Source organism: Spermophilus citellus, assembly GCF_964194105.1.
Source record: "Spermophilus citellus genome assembly, chromosome: 13".
Lineage (NCBI taxonomy): Eukaryota > Metazoa > Chordata > Mammalia > Rodentia > Sciuridae > Spermophilus > Spermophilus citellus.
The window spans coordinates 81,297,577-81,313,987 of NC_138193.1; the positions used below are offsets into that span (position 1 = coordinate 81,297,577).

The 16,411-nt window shown below is 39.7% G+C and overlaps 1 protein-coding gene across 1 annotated transcript in view; it reads left to right on the plus strand.

The window, feature by feature from the left end:
• The window catches only part of THADA (THADA armadillo repeat containing), a 329,564-nt gene that overhangs the window by 179,005 nt on the left and 134,148 nt on the right, over positions 1 to 16,411 (plus strand). The window contains exon 29 of the mRNA XM_081264069.1: positions 11,592 to 11,760. Coding sequence (XP_081120195.1) covers positions 11,592 to 11,760 — 169 coding nt within the window. The remainder of the gene's footprint in view (positions 1 to 11,591; positions 11,761 to 16,411) is intronic.

Sequence of the window (16,411 nt, forward strand, 5' to 3'; positions counted from 1 at the left end):
GTTTGAATTGAAAGTTACCTTTTTGCTATGGAAAAGGCAACTTTGGGGGGTATTTAATATATAAAATTGGTTTAATCTACTCAAGAAGAGGAGAAAATCTGTTTTACCTTAATAGCTCACATGGAAAATTGTACTACCAAATGCAGATGAGTTTATTGAAGACGGTCCATCAGATTTGGCATCTCTTGGTTGAATAATTTGAGTTGTATGTACACTTAAAAGTAATACAGCTGAATTTCTTTTAATATGTATTATTGTTCAGTTCTTTGATGGGAAAAATGCCTTAGAATTGGAGTGCATCAGTTTCAATAGTTAGTGTAGGCTTTTTTTCTTTCTTTCTTTCTTTAGTTGTACATAATACCTTTATTTTATTTATTTATTTTTATGTGGTGCTAAGGATCGAACCCAGGGCCTCACATGTACTAGGCGAGTGCTCTACCGCTGAGCCACAACCCTAGCCCCTAGTGTAGGCTTTGAGTTAGAGGCACCTGACTTTGAATCCAGCTTGTTCACTCACTTCCTTTGTGAGCTTGGGCAAGTTACTTAATCTCTCTGAGATTGTCTAGAAGAGAGCATGTGGAAGCTTCAGAACATTGTCCTAAAAACATTTTTGGTTTTTAGTTCTTATGTGATTATTAGGACTTAAGTATTTATTGATTTGATTTTTTAAGAGAGCACAAGGAAAAGTTAATTCTGGTTGGAAACGTTTAAAAGAAATAGCTGGACTTGTTTAATCTGAGGGAGAGAAGACAGGACGTTCCAGAGATAGGGCTAGAGGAAGAGAAGAGAAAACAAGACAGGATTATACCTCAACTTTTCTAGTGGATATGATAGGATTTTCTTTAAGAACAGTTTCAGTGAGGTCTGACATAAACTGCACATGTTTAAAATGTATAGTTTGATAAGTTTATATACAACCTAAAACCATCACCATCATCAAGATAGTGAACATATCCTTCACCCTTTGTAATCCTTACACAGCCACCCCATTGCTGGCACTGGCTGTTCCGGGTTCTGTCACTCTAAGTTAATTTGCACTTCTTTGTATTTCATGTAAATTAAAACATATAGTACGCGTTCTATTTTGTCTTTTTCACTCAGCCTAATTATTTTGAGATTCAGCTATTTGTTACACGTACCCATGATTTTTTTTCCTTTTTATCAACAAATAGAATTCCATCATATTGATCTACCATATATTTATTTATGTACTCAACTATTTTAGACATTTATGTTGTATCCAATTTGGGACCATTATAAATGAGTTGCTATGAAGATTTCATGTACAAGTCTTATTCTAGACATGCTTTCATTTCTCTAGAATAAACATACAGAAGTGGAATGGGTGAACTATATGGTTGGTGTATGTTTGACTTTTTAAGAAACTGAACAATTTGTTTTCCATTTTACATTCCCACCAACAGAGTATGAGAGTTCCAGTTGTTCCATGTCCTAGCCAACACTTCGTGTGCTCGATGTTTTTCATTTTAGCCTTTTTAGTGAGTATGTAGTTATGTCTACTTGGGATATTAATTTGAACTTCCCAAACAACTGGGGATGTTGAGCATCTTTTACATGTGTTTATGTGCCATCCATATATCTTCTTTGCTGAAGTGTCTGTTCAGAGCTTTGACCCATTTTTTTTTTAAACTGGGTTGTTTGTTTTCTTATTTCGAGTGTATTCTGGGACCAAGTCTTTTAGGCTTAGATTCATTTATTTCTCTGGCATGTAGAACCAGAAAAACAAAATTAAATTACAGCAAGAAGGAGTCTACTTACACAGAAGGAAGTACTTTTTGACTGTGGCAGTCTAAACATGGGCATGGATCAACCAAAGGAGGATGTAAAACTTTCCCTGGACTTATTTTTAAAAGGGCTGGCTGTAGTCTATTTGGGATACTGTAGGCATGCAGAAGTATGACTCAGTTTACCTAGCTGAAGTTTTCATTTGAGAGAAGATATCTTCCCTGGGATGGGTCTCTTGCTAACATCTTAGTATCCCTTGCTCTTTTGTGCTATTTTTTCCAGGCCCCCCCCCAAAAAAAAAGTGCAATTTCTTGGGATTTTTCAAGACTTTCCATGTACTTTATGGTTTTTAAAAAGTCATTCTTTCTGATTTTAGCTTGAAGTGTTGCTACGAAACATGAGGAAGGTCATTCAGGGGCATTAATTAACTTCAGCAAAAACAAATTGCAATCTCTACAGAGCAATCATATTAAAAGAAATGCTCAAATTTCTCTCATCCAGCAGTAGCACCAATCATTGTTTTTGCTGATGGTATTGGACAGATTAATTTAACTCTCTGTAGAGGTAAAATAATTAACTAGATTCTAGAGAGGAGGTTTTCTGTGATTAAAGGACTTGGGGTTGTTGTGGCCCTTGGATGGGAAGAGTCAGGGGTGCTTTAATGACAGGATTCCAGTAGAGCTAATGAAGGGTTTTCCTGTATGTAGAAAACACTGGTCATTTGTTCTCTAACTCCACAGATTGCCCAAACTGGAGGATGTTGGCTCCAACTGTAGGGAGATTGAGTATGGTTAGTGTTAGGCATAAAATTTTTATTATCAGCATCAATATTATTATGAGATTAAGCAATGGAACAAGTCAAAAGAGACCATAAAGATATGTGAGAATAAAAAAAAGATAGCTATCTGCCTGGACTGTTTAAATGCCCATTGATTTATAGGATCTTGTTATTGAAGGAAACTGTAGAGATCACTTCTTCTAAAATAACCTTTTACAGAAGGGAATATGAGAGGACATTATGTAACTTGCCTCTGGCTACATTGTTAGATACTAATATTTTAATTTGAGGATGTTGCAAAAGTAATCTCACTTAAAAGACACACAAAGGAAACCGTGTGTTTCTGCTTCATGAGAAGGTTTCACTTCACCAAAACAGTCCCTTAAAGCTGATGACTTATTATTTTTTCCTAAGCCCATGAAGATTCTGACCTATGTTTATCTTTGCTTGTCATTAAAAATATTAAAGATTTTTATTCAGGCATTTTGAACTTCTCTCTAAATAAATATGATATTTCAAGTGACTGAAGGGTAATTTGACCTGAAGTGATCAATGATGATAGAGGACAGCAGGGGACATTGCCAAATCCTTTGTGGAACCTAGCCCAGTATGATATGGGTTCTATATTTTGAAGAAAGTATACAATTTGGTGGATGCCTTTGGCTCAAAGTCCTGTGACTAATTTGCCTTTTAAAAGGTAGCACTTTATAAAGCTGTAAGGCTTTGTTTTGTTAAAGACTAATTAGATTGGTAGAAAACATATTTAGTCTGTCAATTCATTGTGAATGAGGTCTGCAAATACAAATTCTAATCATTGGAATTAGTGGGATAAATTGCTTGTAAAGGATTCCACATCCACAGTCATGACAGAAATAAATCAGTACAAGGCCTTTTATTTGGTTGTGGTTATGTTTTATTTGGACTCATCATTTTGTACAAGTTCCCACTAAAGTGAAAAACCAACATATATTTATATAATATTGTGTACTTGTTGTATAGGGTTTATCTGAGTATAAAGGTGGGATAAAATACTTGAAAGTATCACCCCATGATAACCAATGGATTTATTTTCAAATTGCATTTGTTGTTGTCTAGGCAAAAAATGATGAAAAATTTAAATGAAACATAATTTTCATACTTCATCTCTGTTTTGATAAGAATGAGTAACAAGGGATTAATATACAGAAATCATGCATCCTTTCATTTATTTAAGAAATATTTGACACAGTGGGCATCATGCTAGGCGCATGCCTGTAATCTCAGGATCTCTGGAGATTGAAGTGGGAAGTTCACAAGTATGAGGCCAACCTGGGCTACTTGGTGAGATCTTGTCTCAAAATATAAAGTAAAAAGGGGCAGGGAAGTAGCTCATAGGTCAGACACACCTGGGTTCAATCCCCCTTACTGCAAAACAACAATAACAACACAACAAAAAAGTGTTGGGGATGCAGCTCAGTGGTAGCGTGCCCCTGGGTTCAATTCCCAATTCTGCACAAAGAAAAAGGAAGAAGAAGGAGGAGAAGGAATATTAGTAATTCCGATTTTCTGTGTGTGGGGTGGGTACTGGGGGTTGAAACCAGAGCCTTGGCATACTAGGCAAGTGCTCTTCCACTGAGCTTGAGACAGATTTCTCTATGTTCCCTCAGCTGGTCTTGAATTTGCTATCCTCCTGCATAATTCTCCTGAATAGGTAGGATTACAGGTATGTTTCACTATACCTGGTTGTAATTCTGTTTTGTGGCTTTTTACCCAGCCCCCATACTGGGGATTAAACCCATGGCCTTGCACATACTAGGCAAGTGCTCTACCACCTGAGCTACACCCCCAGCCCCTGGCTGTAATTCTAAATAATTAAAGCACATTCTTCCAAAAGCTTTTTAAAATAATCACCACACTGTAAACCTTTCCTTTTCTTTGGTGGAAAAATTCCCTTACTTTATTTCCTTGCACTAAAAGGAATGACATGAATGCTAGCAGCCATTATCTCTGTGACCTTGTGTCCTTGCCACATTATGTGGCTGAGTGCTGTGCCCAGTTCTTGTAGGATGGTGTAATGCTACATTATGTATAACCATAGAAATGTGAAGTTGTGTTGCAATTGTGTACAATGAATCCAAATGCATTCTTCTGTCATATATACCCAATTAAAATAAATTAATTAATTTTTAAAAAAGAGAGAGAGATATCAAGGTGATGGAAACCACTTCCCAGCTCCTGGCAGCTCCTATTTTCATAGCCTAGAATTTACATTCTGTGGCAGATCAGCCTGGGCAAAAACCTTGGTAACTGAGAGCCAGAGTCAAGGTGGCCTCAAAATCATGCATCTGCTAAGGCCCAGGCTGCTGTTTAGCTTGTCCCAATTGGTCATGCACTAAAGTTTTAAAATATTCTATCATGGCTTATTATTGTCAGCATAAAATGTCACTGCCATAAAAGTATATTTAGAAAGGTTTTAACATGATGAAGAGTCTTAATTTTTAAAGAGCAGTATTACTTTTGAGCTACTTGGTAGGTCCAGGGATTTAAACTAAACATTCTACCTCAAAAGCATAATAGGGTTTTTTTGTTTCGTTTTTTAATATTTATTTTTTTAGGTGTAGATGGACACAACACAATGCCTTTATTTTTATGTGGTGCTGGGGATCGAACCCGGGTCCCGCCTGTGCTAGGCAAGCGCTCTACCACTGAGCCACAATCTCAGCCCCAAAAGCATAATAATTTTTGCTTTATTTTGTTTGTTAGATTTAGAAGACTTTCCACACAGACTTCTGGAGATGTACAGTTTTTAGCTCAGCACTCTCTACTGTTCTTACTTTCCCCTTAATACCCAAATGAAGGACTTTAGAAAATCAAACTTGAAAAGTCCTGAACCCACTGCTTTTCTAAGAAATATATTTAAATAAAGAAATTCATGAGCTGTGCAGAGTGCACAATTACAGTAAATGCAACTTTTTTGAGTTACAGGAAAGGAGCAAGTAGTTCAGGTGGTGGTAGATCTTTTGATGACTTGAAAATGGGTCTAGGAAGGACAAGTAGAGAATCTGGCATCCTTGACCATTGCTGTATTCTCCAAGAATGCAGAGAATGGTTTTAGGGATGCCCGGAATTGCAACATGGTTAATAGTACCAAAACACAGAGAATGACTGCCTTTTCACATTCACTAGATACAAACTTATTTTTTTAGTATTTCTCTTTTTTATACATGTATATGTATATACACATGCTTTTAAAAGCACATGCTTTTCTCAATGCAAGATTTAAACCACATGAAAAAGAAGTCTGGTGGAATATCACCAGAATCAACAGAAAATAGATTTGGACCCTGAACCCAGAGAATAGTCAGTAGGTGCCAAAGAAACCCCAGCTTCCTGCCCCTTGTTGCAGCTCGTTTGGTGAGGAGGGAGAAGGGTAGGTGTAGTAAGCATGAAGAGCCTCTTTGGTACAGGCAGGGCTGTTTCCTGGACAGTTGTTGAGACAGAACACTGGAGAAAAATAGAGAGAGTGTATATATGTTAATGGAGGTTTTAAGTTTTCACATTATTCCACTTATTAGATTTGATAATAGCTACTTTTTGATCACTACCTGTCTGATAGGCATTGTGTTTTACATGCTTTATCTCATTTAAGCTTTACAACGGCCCTTTGTGGTATATGAAGAATTTAGAAAGTTTACTTGCTTGTACAGGGTCACACAGTAGTAAGTGGTAGGACTTGGATTTAAACTTAGGTCTGCTGGATTCCAGAATATGTTCTTGACTCCTGTCCTGTGTGCTCTATGAAGACCCTGTTTCTGCTCTCAAGATCATTTCATTCTAGTAGACATGATGGCCTGAGGGATACTGTGGGAAAGGTAGATGAGTCCTCCCCTGCTCTGACAGCCAACTGTGCAAGTGCAGTACCTGCACAGTGATTGATTCTGAGGTCATTCCTTAGCAGAATTCAGATGAGACGTTTCCCAAGGATGCAAGGGTGAAAGGACATTCATTGCAAGTGTTCAGGGAATTACAGATTAAATGGTAGTTGGCTTGACAAAATAAATATAGGAAGAAAGTTTTTTTAAAAAACAAACAAAAACCAAAATGAGCAGTATAACCAGGAGGCTGCTTAGTCTTACCCTACCTTCAGCAAAAGGGTCATCTCAATTGTGGGTTGCCAGTGGGTGACCATTTCCCAAAACCAGGCAGCCATACCATATGAGAAACAGTAATGGTCAGGCATTCTTGAATTCCCTCAGTAGGTATCGTGAGGGTGGTCAGACACAGCTTATTTGAACTCAGCTCAGCTCCCAAAGTGCTAACTTTGATTAAGTGGGGGCTCCTGTCCATCATCATCTGAACTTTGGAGACCTTTACTATGGTATAGAGTATAGCCTAAAAATCAAAGATCAGCACTGGAGGTAGGGGTCTTGGATTAAGGAGGAACCAGGGGAGCATTAAAAATTATGTTAGTGAGGAAGAGTCGAAGCGGATATTGGCTAGAGCCTGAAACCAACTAAGACTTTCAAAGACTGAGGTTCCTGTGAAATAGGGGAACTCACCTTGAGATAGAATGATGCTGACCTTGGCCCTGAGAATTGTTGTTTCATTTTTCCATCTTCCCCACTAGTCTGTTGGTTCCTTGTGGCCTAGGCAGTAACTTTTTTCTCTCTGCTCTGTAACCTAGCCCAGTGTATGTATGCGCTGGGTACTTAGTGGATCTCCCTATAGGTTGGGTGGGCAGAAACAGTTTTGGTGCTCTGCACCCACTTAACCTTTGAATTCTTTAGGGAAGGAACAGATTCAGAGGGTGAATGTACAAGGGGAAACACCTTATAAGTACTCCGCTGCGCCCTGTGAAAGGGGAAGTTAGAATGGTCTCGGCAGAATAGTCCTCCTGTGCTCAGAATACTGCATTCTAAACTTGCCTGGTTTCTGAAGTGTTAGGTACAAAGGTTGGAAGGATGATATATACCTTGGTGCTCTCTCCTCCAGAAAGCCATTCCAACTCTCCCTCCCACTTCCCTTTGTTATCCTGCTCCATAGCATGTGTGTCTCCGTGGGTACCACAGATTTGTGACCAGCATGTATTCCCCTGAGCTAGTGGTTCCCCCGTGAGCAGTGTCCTAATTCCATTGTTATGTCACATGAAATAGAGCACACACCTGACTGCCACACTGTGTGGCCATCCAGTGTGTGCCAAAGAATCTGGGGATTCTTGACGTGGATAAACTATATGGGAAAATGTGTGTGTGTGTGTGTGTGTGTGTGTGTGTGTGTGTGTGTGTACATTTATATGTTCATAAGTCTCTCTTTTGAGGAAGTCCATAGTTTATATTAGGCTCCAGTGTGTGTTCATAATCCTGAAAATGTTAATAAAAAACTGAACTTATTTGGAGATTTTCCATATACTTGTAAATGAAAGTGTGTGTATTTGTGTGTGTATGTGTTTGGGAGGGCGGATTGAACTCAGGGGCACTCAACCACTGAGTCACATCCCCAGCCCTATTTTGTATTTTATTTAGAGACAGGGTCTCACTGAGTTGCTTAGTCCCTTGCTGATTGCTGAGGCTGGCTTTGAACTTGGATCCTCCTACCTCAGCCTCCCAAGCTGCTGAGATTATAGATGAGTGCCACTGCCCCTGGCATGAGCATGTGTTTTTATATCTGGTAGATACTTTTATGCTTCCTTGACTTCCAGGTGTGAGCAACAGCTTGGGGTAGCCAAGGAACTCTCTCTTGGAGCCGTGGCTCACAATTCTGCCCTGGGCACTGCTGCTTACACATCCTGGCAGGGGGTCTACCTGACCTTCCTGAGTTTTGTCTTATTTTTCACCTGTTAATTCCCTCTTGTCCTACAGGAATGTTGCATAGTAAAGAGATTACAGGTATACAGGCATCTCATAAACTGCCAAGAACTATACAATTGCAGAATACAAGTATTGTAATTAAAAATGCATCATTTTTTCTTGTCACACAATGCCAGGATAACAAATATGTGATTAAAATGAACATTGGGCCAGGTGTGGTTGCACAGGCCTGTGTTCCCAGCTAGAGGCAAGAGGATCACTTGAGCCCAGAAGATCAAGGCCAAACTGGGCAACATAGCAAAAACCACATCTTAAATAAATACATAAAGCGAACATGGAATGAACTTATTGGAGTGAGAGACTAGAAGTTGAAAGGCATTAGTATCTGCATGTCTTGTAGGCTTTGTAGATGCCCAAAACGGGCTTAGAGTACACACAGGGCTATTTAGGAAATGATTTTCAGACAATGATAAAAGTTGATATGACCTTCAAGACCTCAATTTGTTTGCTTTACTTTACAGAAGAAGTGGATTCTGGGAGATGGAGGGTATCCTTTTTTTCAGAAAGGCTGGAGATGGGCAGGGGATGTAGCTCAGTGGTACTTGCCTGGCAGGTGTGAGGTCCTGAGTTCAACCCCCAGCAGTGCAGCACACACAGAGGCTGGAAACTCTTCCTCATCATTGTTAATAGAGGCCAAAGAAAGAACCTGTTTGTCTTCATGTCATCAGTTTATTGTCTTATCTTTTTAAAACAGTGTAGAATTACCCCATGATTTAAATCTCTCTTTGGGGCTACCTAGAGGCCAGCAGTTCAGCAGTGTGCTAGCACTTGGCAAGCCATGGGCACAGTGCATCGAAACAACTTTGTGTTTCCAAAGCACCTTCTTGGAGCGCTCCCTGGAGAGCACATCAGAGGGCTGGATGTAGATTACTGCACGCCTCTCAACTGGACTGAGACTCAGAGGTTACTGGGACTTGCCAACTCAAAAAACTTAGTGTCCAAAGCAGAGTGAAAACCCAGATGTTCCAATTTTTTAATCCTGGTAGTCACTAGGTTCTAAATTTTCTCACTACTCTGGCTCCCTCCTCTCAATAGCTTGCAAAATGGTAACCTGGAAATGTGTTTTTGCTTAGTGTTTATGTATACATATATGTGTAAATTCAACTATCATCTAACCTTCCATTTAAACAATTTGTACTAGAAGGAAGTTTGAAATTACATTTAATCATTGCTTTATAATTAATGTCATTTAATTAAATACTACTTTAAAAAATGGCTTCTTTCTTCTTTGGCAATTACATTACCTTTTGAGCAGTTTTGTTTTGCTTTTTAACCTGGTTATGGGGTTTATAGAGTACCCTAGTACAGGGTATCTGAAAGCAGAAAGTTCTGGCATTTTTCCCACTTTCCATTCTTTCTCCTGTATGGATGCCAGATTCCTTTGGGAAATCATCATTTGCAAAAGGTCAGGAGCTAAAGGAGGGGCATTCTTGAGTGTAGGGTTACTGCTAATTGGAAACTAAACATCTGTAACCATGTCAGAGTTATTTGTATTTGAAAGGAAACATTTATATACAAGAGCCCTTTCGGTAACATAAAACACACTATAACACAGAGTGTGTGCGTTGGAGGGGTGGGGATGGGTGGGGAAGGACAGCCAGGGAAGCTTCTGACAAATGACTGCTGTGCTGAGTGAGGTCACTTGCTAATTAAATCTCAAAGCATTTTCAGAGTATTTTCTTTTCTTTGTCAAATGAAGTTTTCTTCCCCCATAGGCCAAAGCAAACATTTTACTGTGTTTGCCAATTACAAACGAAACATTTCATCATTTTAAAGGAAAAATAAGGAGAAAATGGGTGTGTGTTCAGAACCTAGTCAAAGACCAGTGGGAACTCTCTAGCTACCTTCTAGAACCTTAGCTCTCAGCATCTTCCCATGGTATGATGTGAGACTGGTGCTTCCCTTCCCTGAAACTGTGTGCCCGTGGACTTCCTGATGCATCTACCCTTTCAGGGAAAAAATCAAACTGTTTTCCACCTGTATGTCTTTCTCCTTTCTTCCTAGTTTCTTCTTAGAATAAAATTTCTTGAGAATTCCTTTGAAGAAAGTTGAGAATCTACCCCTTTCCCCTGTAGAGTCTATCATCTTCTGATTTTTCCCACCCTTGCCCTTGGCATCTAAGACATTTCTGTAAGTTTTTTTTTTTTTTTTAAATTGGATGAAAGATCACGAAGTCGAGAGAACTTACTTAAGCTAGGACCTATCATATTGTACTCCCCTCTCAAATAATCAATTCTGTGTCTGTGGAGGCTCTCCAGTGCACAGCTTCTGCAAAATGGTTATGGCCTCTTAGGTTCTGAGCTTTACAAAGTCAAATGGCGCTTAGACAACCTGTCTTTCCAGTGACTTTGTAGAATCTCAAAGTACCAGTTGTTCCAGGTTTAAGGCAAGGATGTATAACATGCGGCCATCTCTTGTCCTCTTAACAGTAAGTTCAGAGTATGAGGTCTGGCATTTGTGCCACTCCCAGGGTGGCCTGACCCACTGCTCGCCCCTACCTTCCACTGTTATTCATCAGCCTCTACTTGAGCCAGACACATCTACCTATGGGCATTTCTACCCTTGCTTTATACAACTGTCCTGTTTTCTTTTCATTTACTTGAATCATGCTTTCCTGATTCCCGCCCTTCCTCCCCAGACTTCCTATAGGCATAACGTCACAATTTCTTGCTTATCATTTTCCCATATTTTCTTGTACTTTGGTCAGCTTTTCAAATTGTACCAACTAGAGCATGGGCTCCCCAGAAATACTAGTAGTGATCTTATTTTTCATTGGCATTTACCAGAGTGCTTTTTGCTCATACTAAGTGCCCAATACATATTGTTTTCATTATTGAGGAGGAAGCCATTTTTTTGCTACTACCTGTTTATTGTCTTGTCCCTAAAACCTATCTACATTTAAACCCGTATGACTTTGCTTTTGTTAAGTACACAGTTATTAGCATCATAGGACTAATTGTTTGAGAGAGAAGTCCACTATGGCAAGTCCTAGCTAACAATGCTAAAGTTGTGTTGAACAAAAGCAAAGTCACCCGTAAAACTAAGACAAACATAGAGGAAGCATCATTTGGAATAAGTGTGATATAAAAAACATCATTTGGGATAAGGAGCAGCTACAGCCAACCCACTTCCTGGGTTGTTCTAGGTACAGCACTGGCATATACAAAGGCACAGATGTAGAGATGAGCACTGAATGGTCTTGTGTTTCCTTATCTTCTCAGGTGTGGTCACTCGCCTATCTACCGCTCCCGTGAAATGGCAGCTCGTGCCTTGGTCCCGTTTGTTATGCTAGACCAGATTCCTAATACCATCCGAACTCTGTTGGCTACACTCCCCAACTGCACTGACCAGTGTTTTCGGCAAAACCATATTCATGGGGCACTTCTCCAGGTGAGTAAAGTTACTTTATGTGACTTCTGTTGAGTACCCAAAGATGCACATTAGTTTCTCATATACCATTAGCAGGTGAAGATTTGATATATAGGATTTTTTTAAACTCTGTCTGTATAACTTATTTCTATTGAGAGATTACCTGTCTCTAGTTATGCTTTTTTCATTCTAAACATGGATACAGTGTTACACTGTGATTCTGGCAGATTATCTTTTGCATTAAATTAAACCCTGTTTTCTACAACATACTTTTCCACTAAATATTCCTTCAGAGCATTCTGAGCTACTACTCCCTATTGAGGGTGAAACTGAGCATTCCTTAAGAGAGAGACAGGCTAGCCAAAGAGTCACGGGGGACAGTTACGCACATCAGAGAGAGTTTGCCCTGTGGCACAGAGCCATAGTGCCTGGAAATATCAATCCTTTCTTTCCTGTTTTCTCTATGCTACAGAAGAAACTTTTTATTTTGAATAAATATGCAAGCTTATTTATTTCTGTTAAGATTTCTTTTGGAAAAAACTTAAGCACAACATATGAATGAGAAATAGACTTCTTATTGAAACTGTCCTATTTAAAACCTGTCTTGGAGACAGGCAATGTTGCATGACCCATGTGTTCACTACAAGGGCAAGGGTAGGGGCTATTTAAATTTGAAATCATGTTTTCAGTTTGTGAGAAGAATTGAGGATTGACCTTGAGATCCCAATACAAATTGTAAGTCTGAGGTCTACACTGCTAACATGGAAGCCAGTGTGAGGCTCGTAGCATGGGACTCTGCAGCCAGACTCTCTGGGTTTAAATCTGAGACCCACCCTTTACTCCCTGGCCATCTGTACTTTCCTTTCTGAAATTAGGGTAATGATAGCATATACGTCATAGGGACTTTGTGAAGACGAATAAGATATATAGATAATCATTATTATCATAATTTTAAGAGCCTGTCCTATAATGAAAACTAAAATTTTTAGTAACTAATTTCACTTAGATTAAAATGTAAAACAGACCTGTCTTCTCACCTGTCTTCTGTGAATGTTTTACATATTCAGTAAGTATTTATTGAATGCCCACAACACACTGCTTTCTCACAGAACAGTGACTTCCTTGCTTGGAAGGAGACAAGGACAAAAAGACTACAAAATAGGCAATCATAGTATAGAATGTTAATTGCTGGGGGAGCTTGTGGCAGAGCCACCTGACTTGTCGTAGGTGTCGTAGCATCATTGCCCATCTGAGAACTGCACGTTTAGGCAGGACTGAAATCCAAGGTGGTGATTCTCAAATTGTTCTCAGGACTTTTTTATACTCTTGAAAGTCATTGAGTTGTGGAGATGGGCCACAGAGACCCAACGATCACCATTTGCTCAGTGCTACAAGTTAGGTCCCTTACACTCTGCTGCCTCTTTGAGGACAAGGGGCTGGCGATAATGAGAGATGCAGAAGAAGCTTTTCAAAGTGTGTGCCGCAGCAGAGCTAGAGGGAAAGGCCACATTGTCCAGGGGATCAGCCATCAAACTTTCTTTGTTGAAGGACTATTCTTGGATGAACTTTGCCAGTAGTGTAGTTGCAACTTCTCTGCTCTTTCACTGTTGTATGCATGGGCCTCCTCCCCTAGTAGTCTCCCCTCCACCTCTCCCCCAGCTTTCTGGCTATTTCACCAGTCTGTCCAGCAACCAAACGTGATCTGTCACTCTGTCTCTGGACTGCCTTTGGTTACTCTCATGTTGACTTTGTCTTTTATAATGGGAAAATCTGTGGAAAGGTAAAAATCCTCTAACCTGGGGTTGTGTTGCTGTTGCCCTTTTTCCTAAATGTTGGTGAGATAACGAGCTTGTTAGAAAATAGCCAACTGTATGGGTGTTGGGTATTGTGCTTGTGTTTGTCAAACAGACTCCTGGCTTTATCGAGGTTTGTTGAAAAAAGGAAGTCAAAGGTGTGTGCCAGGTCTTTCTGTTGTGTCCATTCAGGTGTCACATCTGTGTTGTAAGAGCTATTTCAGCCTGTGGTTCTTTATGGGAAAAGCATAAAGGGTTAAATCAGGGAGCCTCTTTTCTCTCCTTTCTTTGGCTTGTGTGTTCCTTCCCCATGTAGCTGCCTTGGAAACCAGTAAATGTCTGCACCTGGAAAAGAGATGTTAGGCACTGAAGGGAATGATCATCTCCATGGGACCTTCAGAGCCAGCTAAGTAAATATAAAATTGTTGTTTTTTTCAAGAGCAGGAAATCATTTTGTAATCAGAAAACAAATTCTTTCACAGAACATTTTCTTGAATTATACATTTTGACTTCTTTGAAAATGTTTACATAAATATATCAAACCTCAGAGTATTTCTATAGTATACCCTGAAAACAAGAAATGTGCTGATCTCTGAATTTCTGGGACTATGAAAGACAGACTCAAATTATAGGACATGCAAGAAAAGAACATGTGGGATTCATTTCTTAATCATTTTCAAAACCAGAGGTTCATAATTGCAATGTTGAAATGGATGGAAATAACGCACATTAGAAAAGGTGAGATTATGCAGCAGGTTTGTAAGAGCCAGGGGTAAATGACATTAAATCTCAATAAAGGCTAGATAAGAGCCATGGACATTACCTCATTTGGAAATAACACTGGCAGGGCTGCCCTGTCTTTTAAGTAGAATTAACCGTCTGTTTCCATTGCCAAAAATCTTCGTGTCAGGGACATTATTACTAGGTTAGTTGTCACTCCCAAAAAATCGTATTGGAGTTCAGAAAGTTCTCTTGTTTTGAGAAAGAGTTTGGTCAACAATCATGAGGAAAGATTTATTTTGATTCTTGTGTATTTAAAATTCACATTTTAGTGTTTCATAAAGAAATGTGTAACATTTGATAGAAAAGTTTTGAGTTTGCTCATTTCCTGTCTCTTTTGGTTATTTTTCTGATGGTTTAAGCACATAAGAGGTGATTATGGGCATAGTGGAGCATGCAGTTGATAGTTTGTGGAAAAGCAGAAAAAAAACCACTTCTGCATTTATCTGAATATGCTGGGTAAGAGGAGTCCTTTTTCTTCAATTAATCCAAATAGTCCTCCCAGTGCCATGCTTCCTTTTGCTGGTACAAACATAACCTATACTTTTCTTCTAATGCTTGTATTACATTTTCTCAGTTTTTACTAACAGAACATGTTAAACAACTGAATTCTTTCTTTTTCCCCCTCCAACTTAGAGCCTTGATTTCTGCACTTTGAGAATTCTGAGTTGAAAAGATTCTGTTTTTCTGTACAGTTGAGCAACAATGCTGCCTACTTGGCTACCAGTCCATATTAGCCATGGGTGGACTTCAGATGACCAAAGCTCATGCATGTGAGAAGTTTACCATAAGAGAAATAGACAGGCATGGTGGCACATGTCTCTTATCCCAATGACTAGGCAGACTGAGGCAGGAGGTCGTAAGTTTGAGGCCAGTCTCAGCAACTTGGCAAGGCCCTAAACAACTTAGTGAGGCCTTGTCACAAAATAAAAAAATTAAAAGAGCTGGGGAGGTGGCTCAGTGAAGCACTTCTGGGTTGAATCCCTAGTATCAAAAAAATAAAAATAAAAATAAAAAAATAAAATGAGAGAGAGAGAAGTAAAGTTAACATTTTGGGCAGCTGTATTTCAAGTGAATTACATATGTGATTTTATCCATCCTCTTAGAAGTCCTGCAAGGTAGCACGAAAGGCATCAAATCCTTTGTTTCTGTCTCTCTAAATGAAGAAATGGAGAGAAGACTGAGAGGGTGCCATGTAAAGGCAAACTTCTCTGCTCTAGTTTATCCCTTATCACTTGGTTGATTCCTTAAATCCAGTGTGATATGCCACCTCAACACTGGAAGCAAAGTTGGTCCATCAGTGCTGTAGAGATGGACGTTGCAAGTGACAGACCCCCAGAGGAGTGACTCATTGTGTCCTCCCTCCCCTTGTCTCTTGTCCTCATTTCTCTTTATTCTTTCATTTAAGACTCCTAGCCTGGAAATACAGAATCCTCCCATGTCGCCCAGGCTATAGCCAAGTCCAAAGCTGCCACATCTTCTGTAATCCCAAGGGCTTGATGAAATCTCTCCAACTTGGGCAGTGATAGGAATTATGGATCCTGGATGTGGGAGTTGATGAGGCCACCAGAAACTGGATAGAATTTGAATTTCATTTGGCCGACAGGGCATGCTTACCCTGTTCGAGGTGCTGGTGAGACACAAGGAGCTTGCTGTTGAAACTCTTACCTTCCACCATAGGAAGCTGCAGGTTAGAAGCCAAGGGAGCACTAGTGACCAGGGAGCACATGAAGGAGAAGCAAAAGATAAAGCTGCCAGGCAAGGCATCAGGTGTAAAAGGAGACTGAAACTGAGGCCATTTCTGCTTCAGTCTGGAACACCCTGGTAGCTGTGTGTGAGGCTAGAGGGAGGGTCTTTATATGGGAACAGCAGTGCTGGGCCAACAGGGACTGCATGCAAATTGAAATGAAAGGTCTTGGTATTACCTTTGTGGAAAGAAAAACAGAACCCTGGATAAAAGGAAAGGAAGGACGATTTGACCAACTTGTGTATGGCAGTCACTGTTCATGAATCAGGGATTGGACTACCTAGCCTTCACTCTCTGCTACAGACACAAACAGCAGAAGCAAACAGAAAATCAGTGAGAATAGCAATCTTAA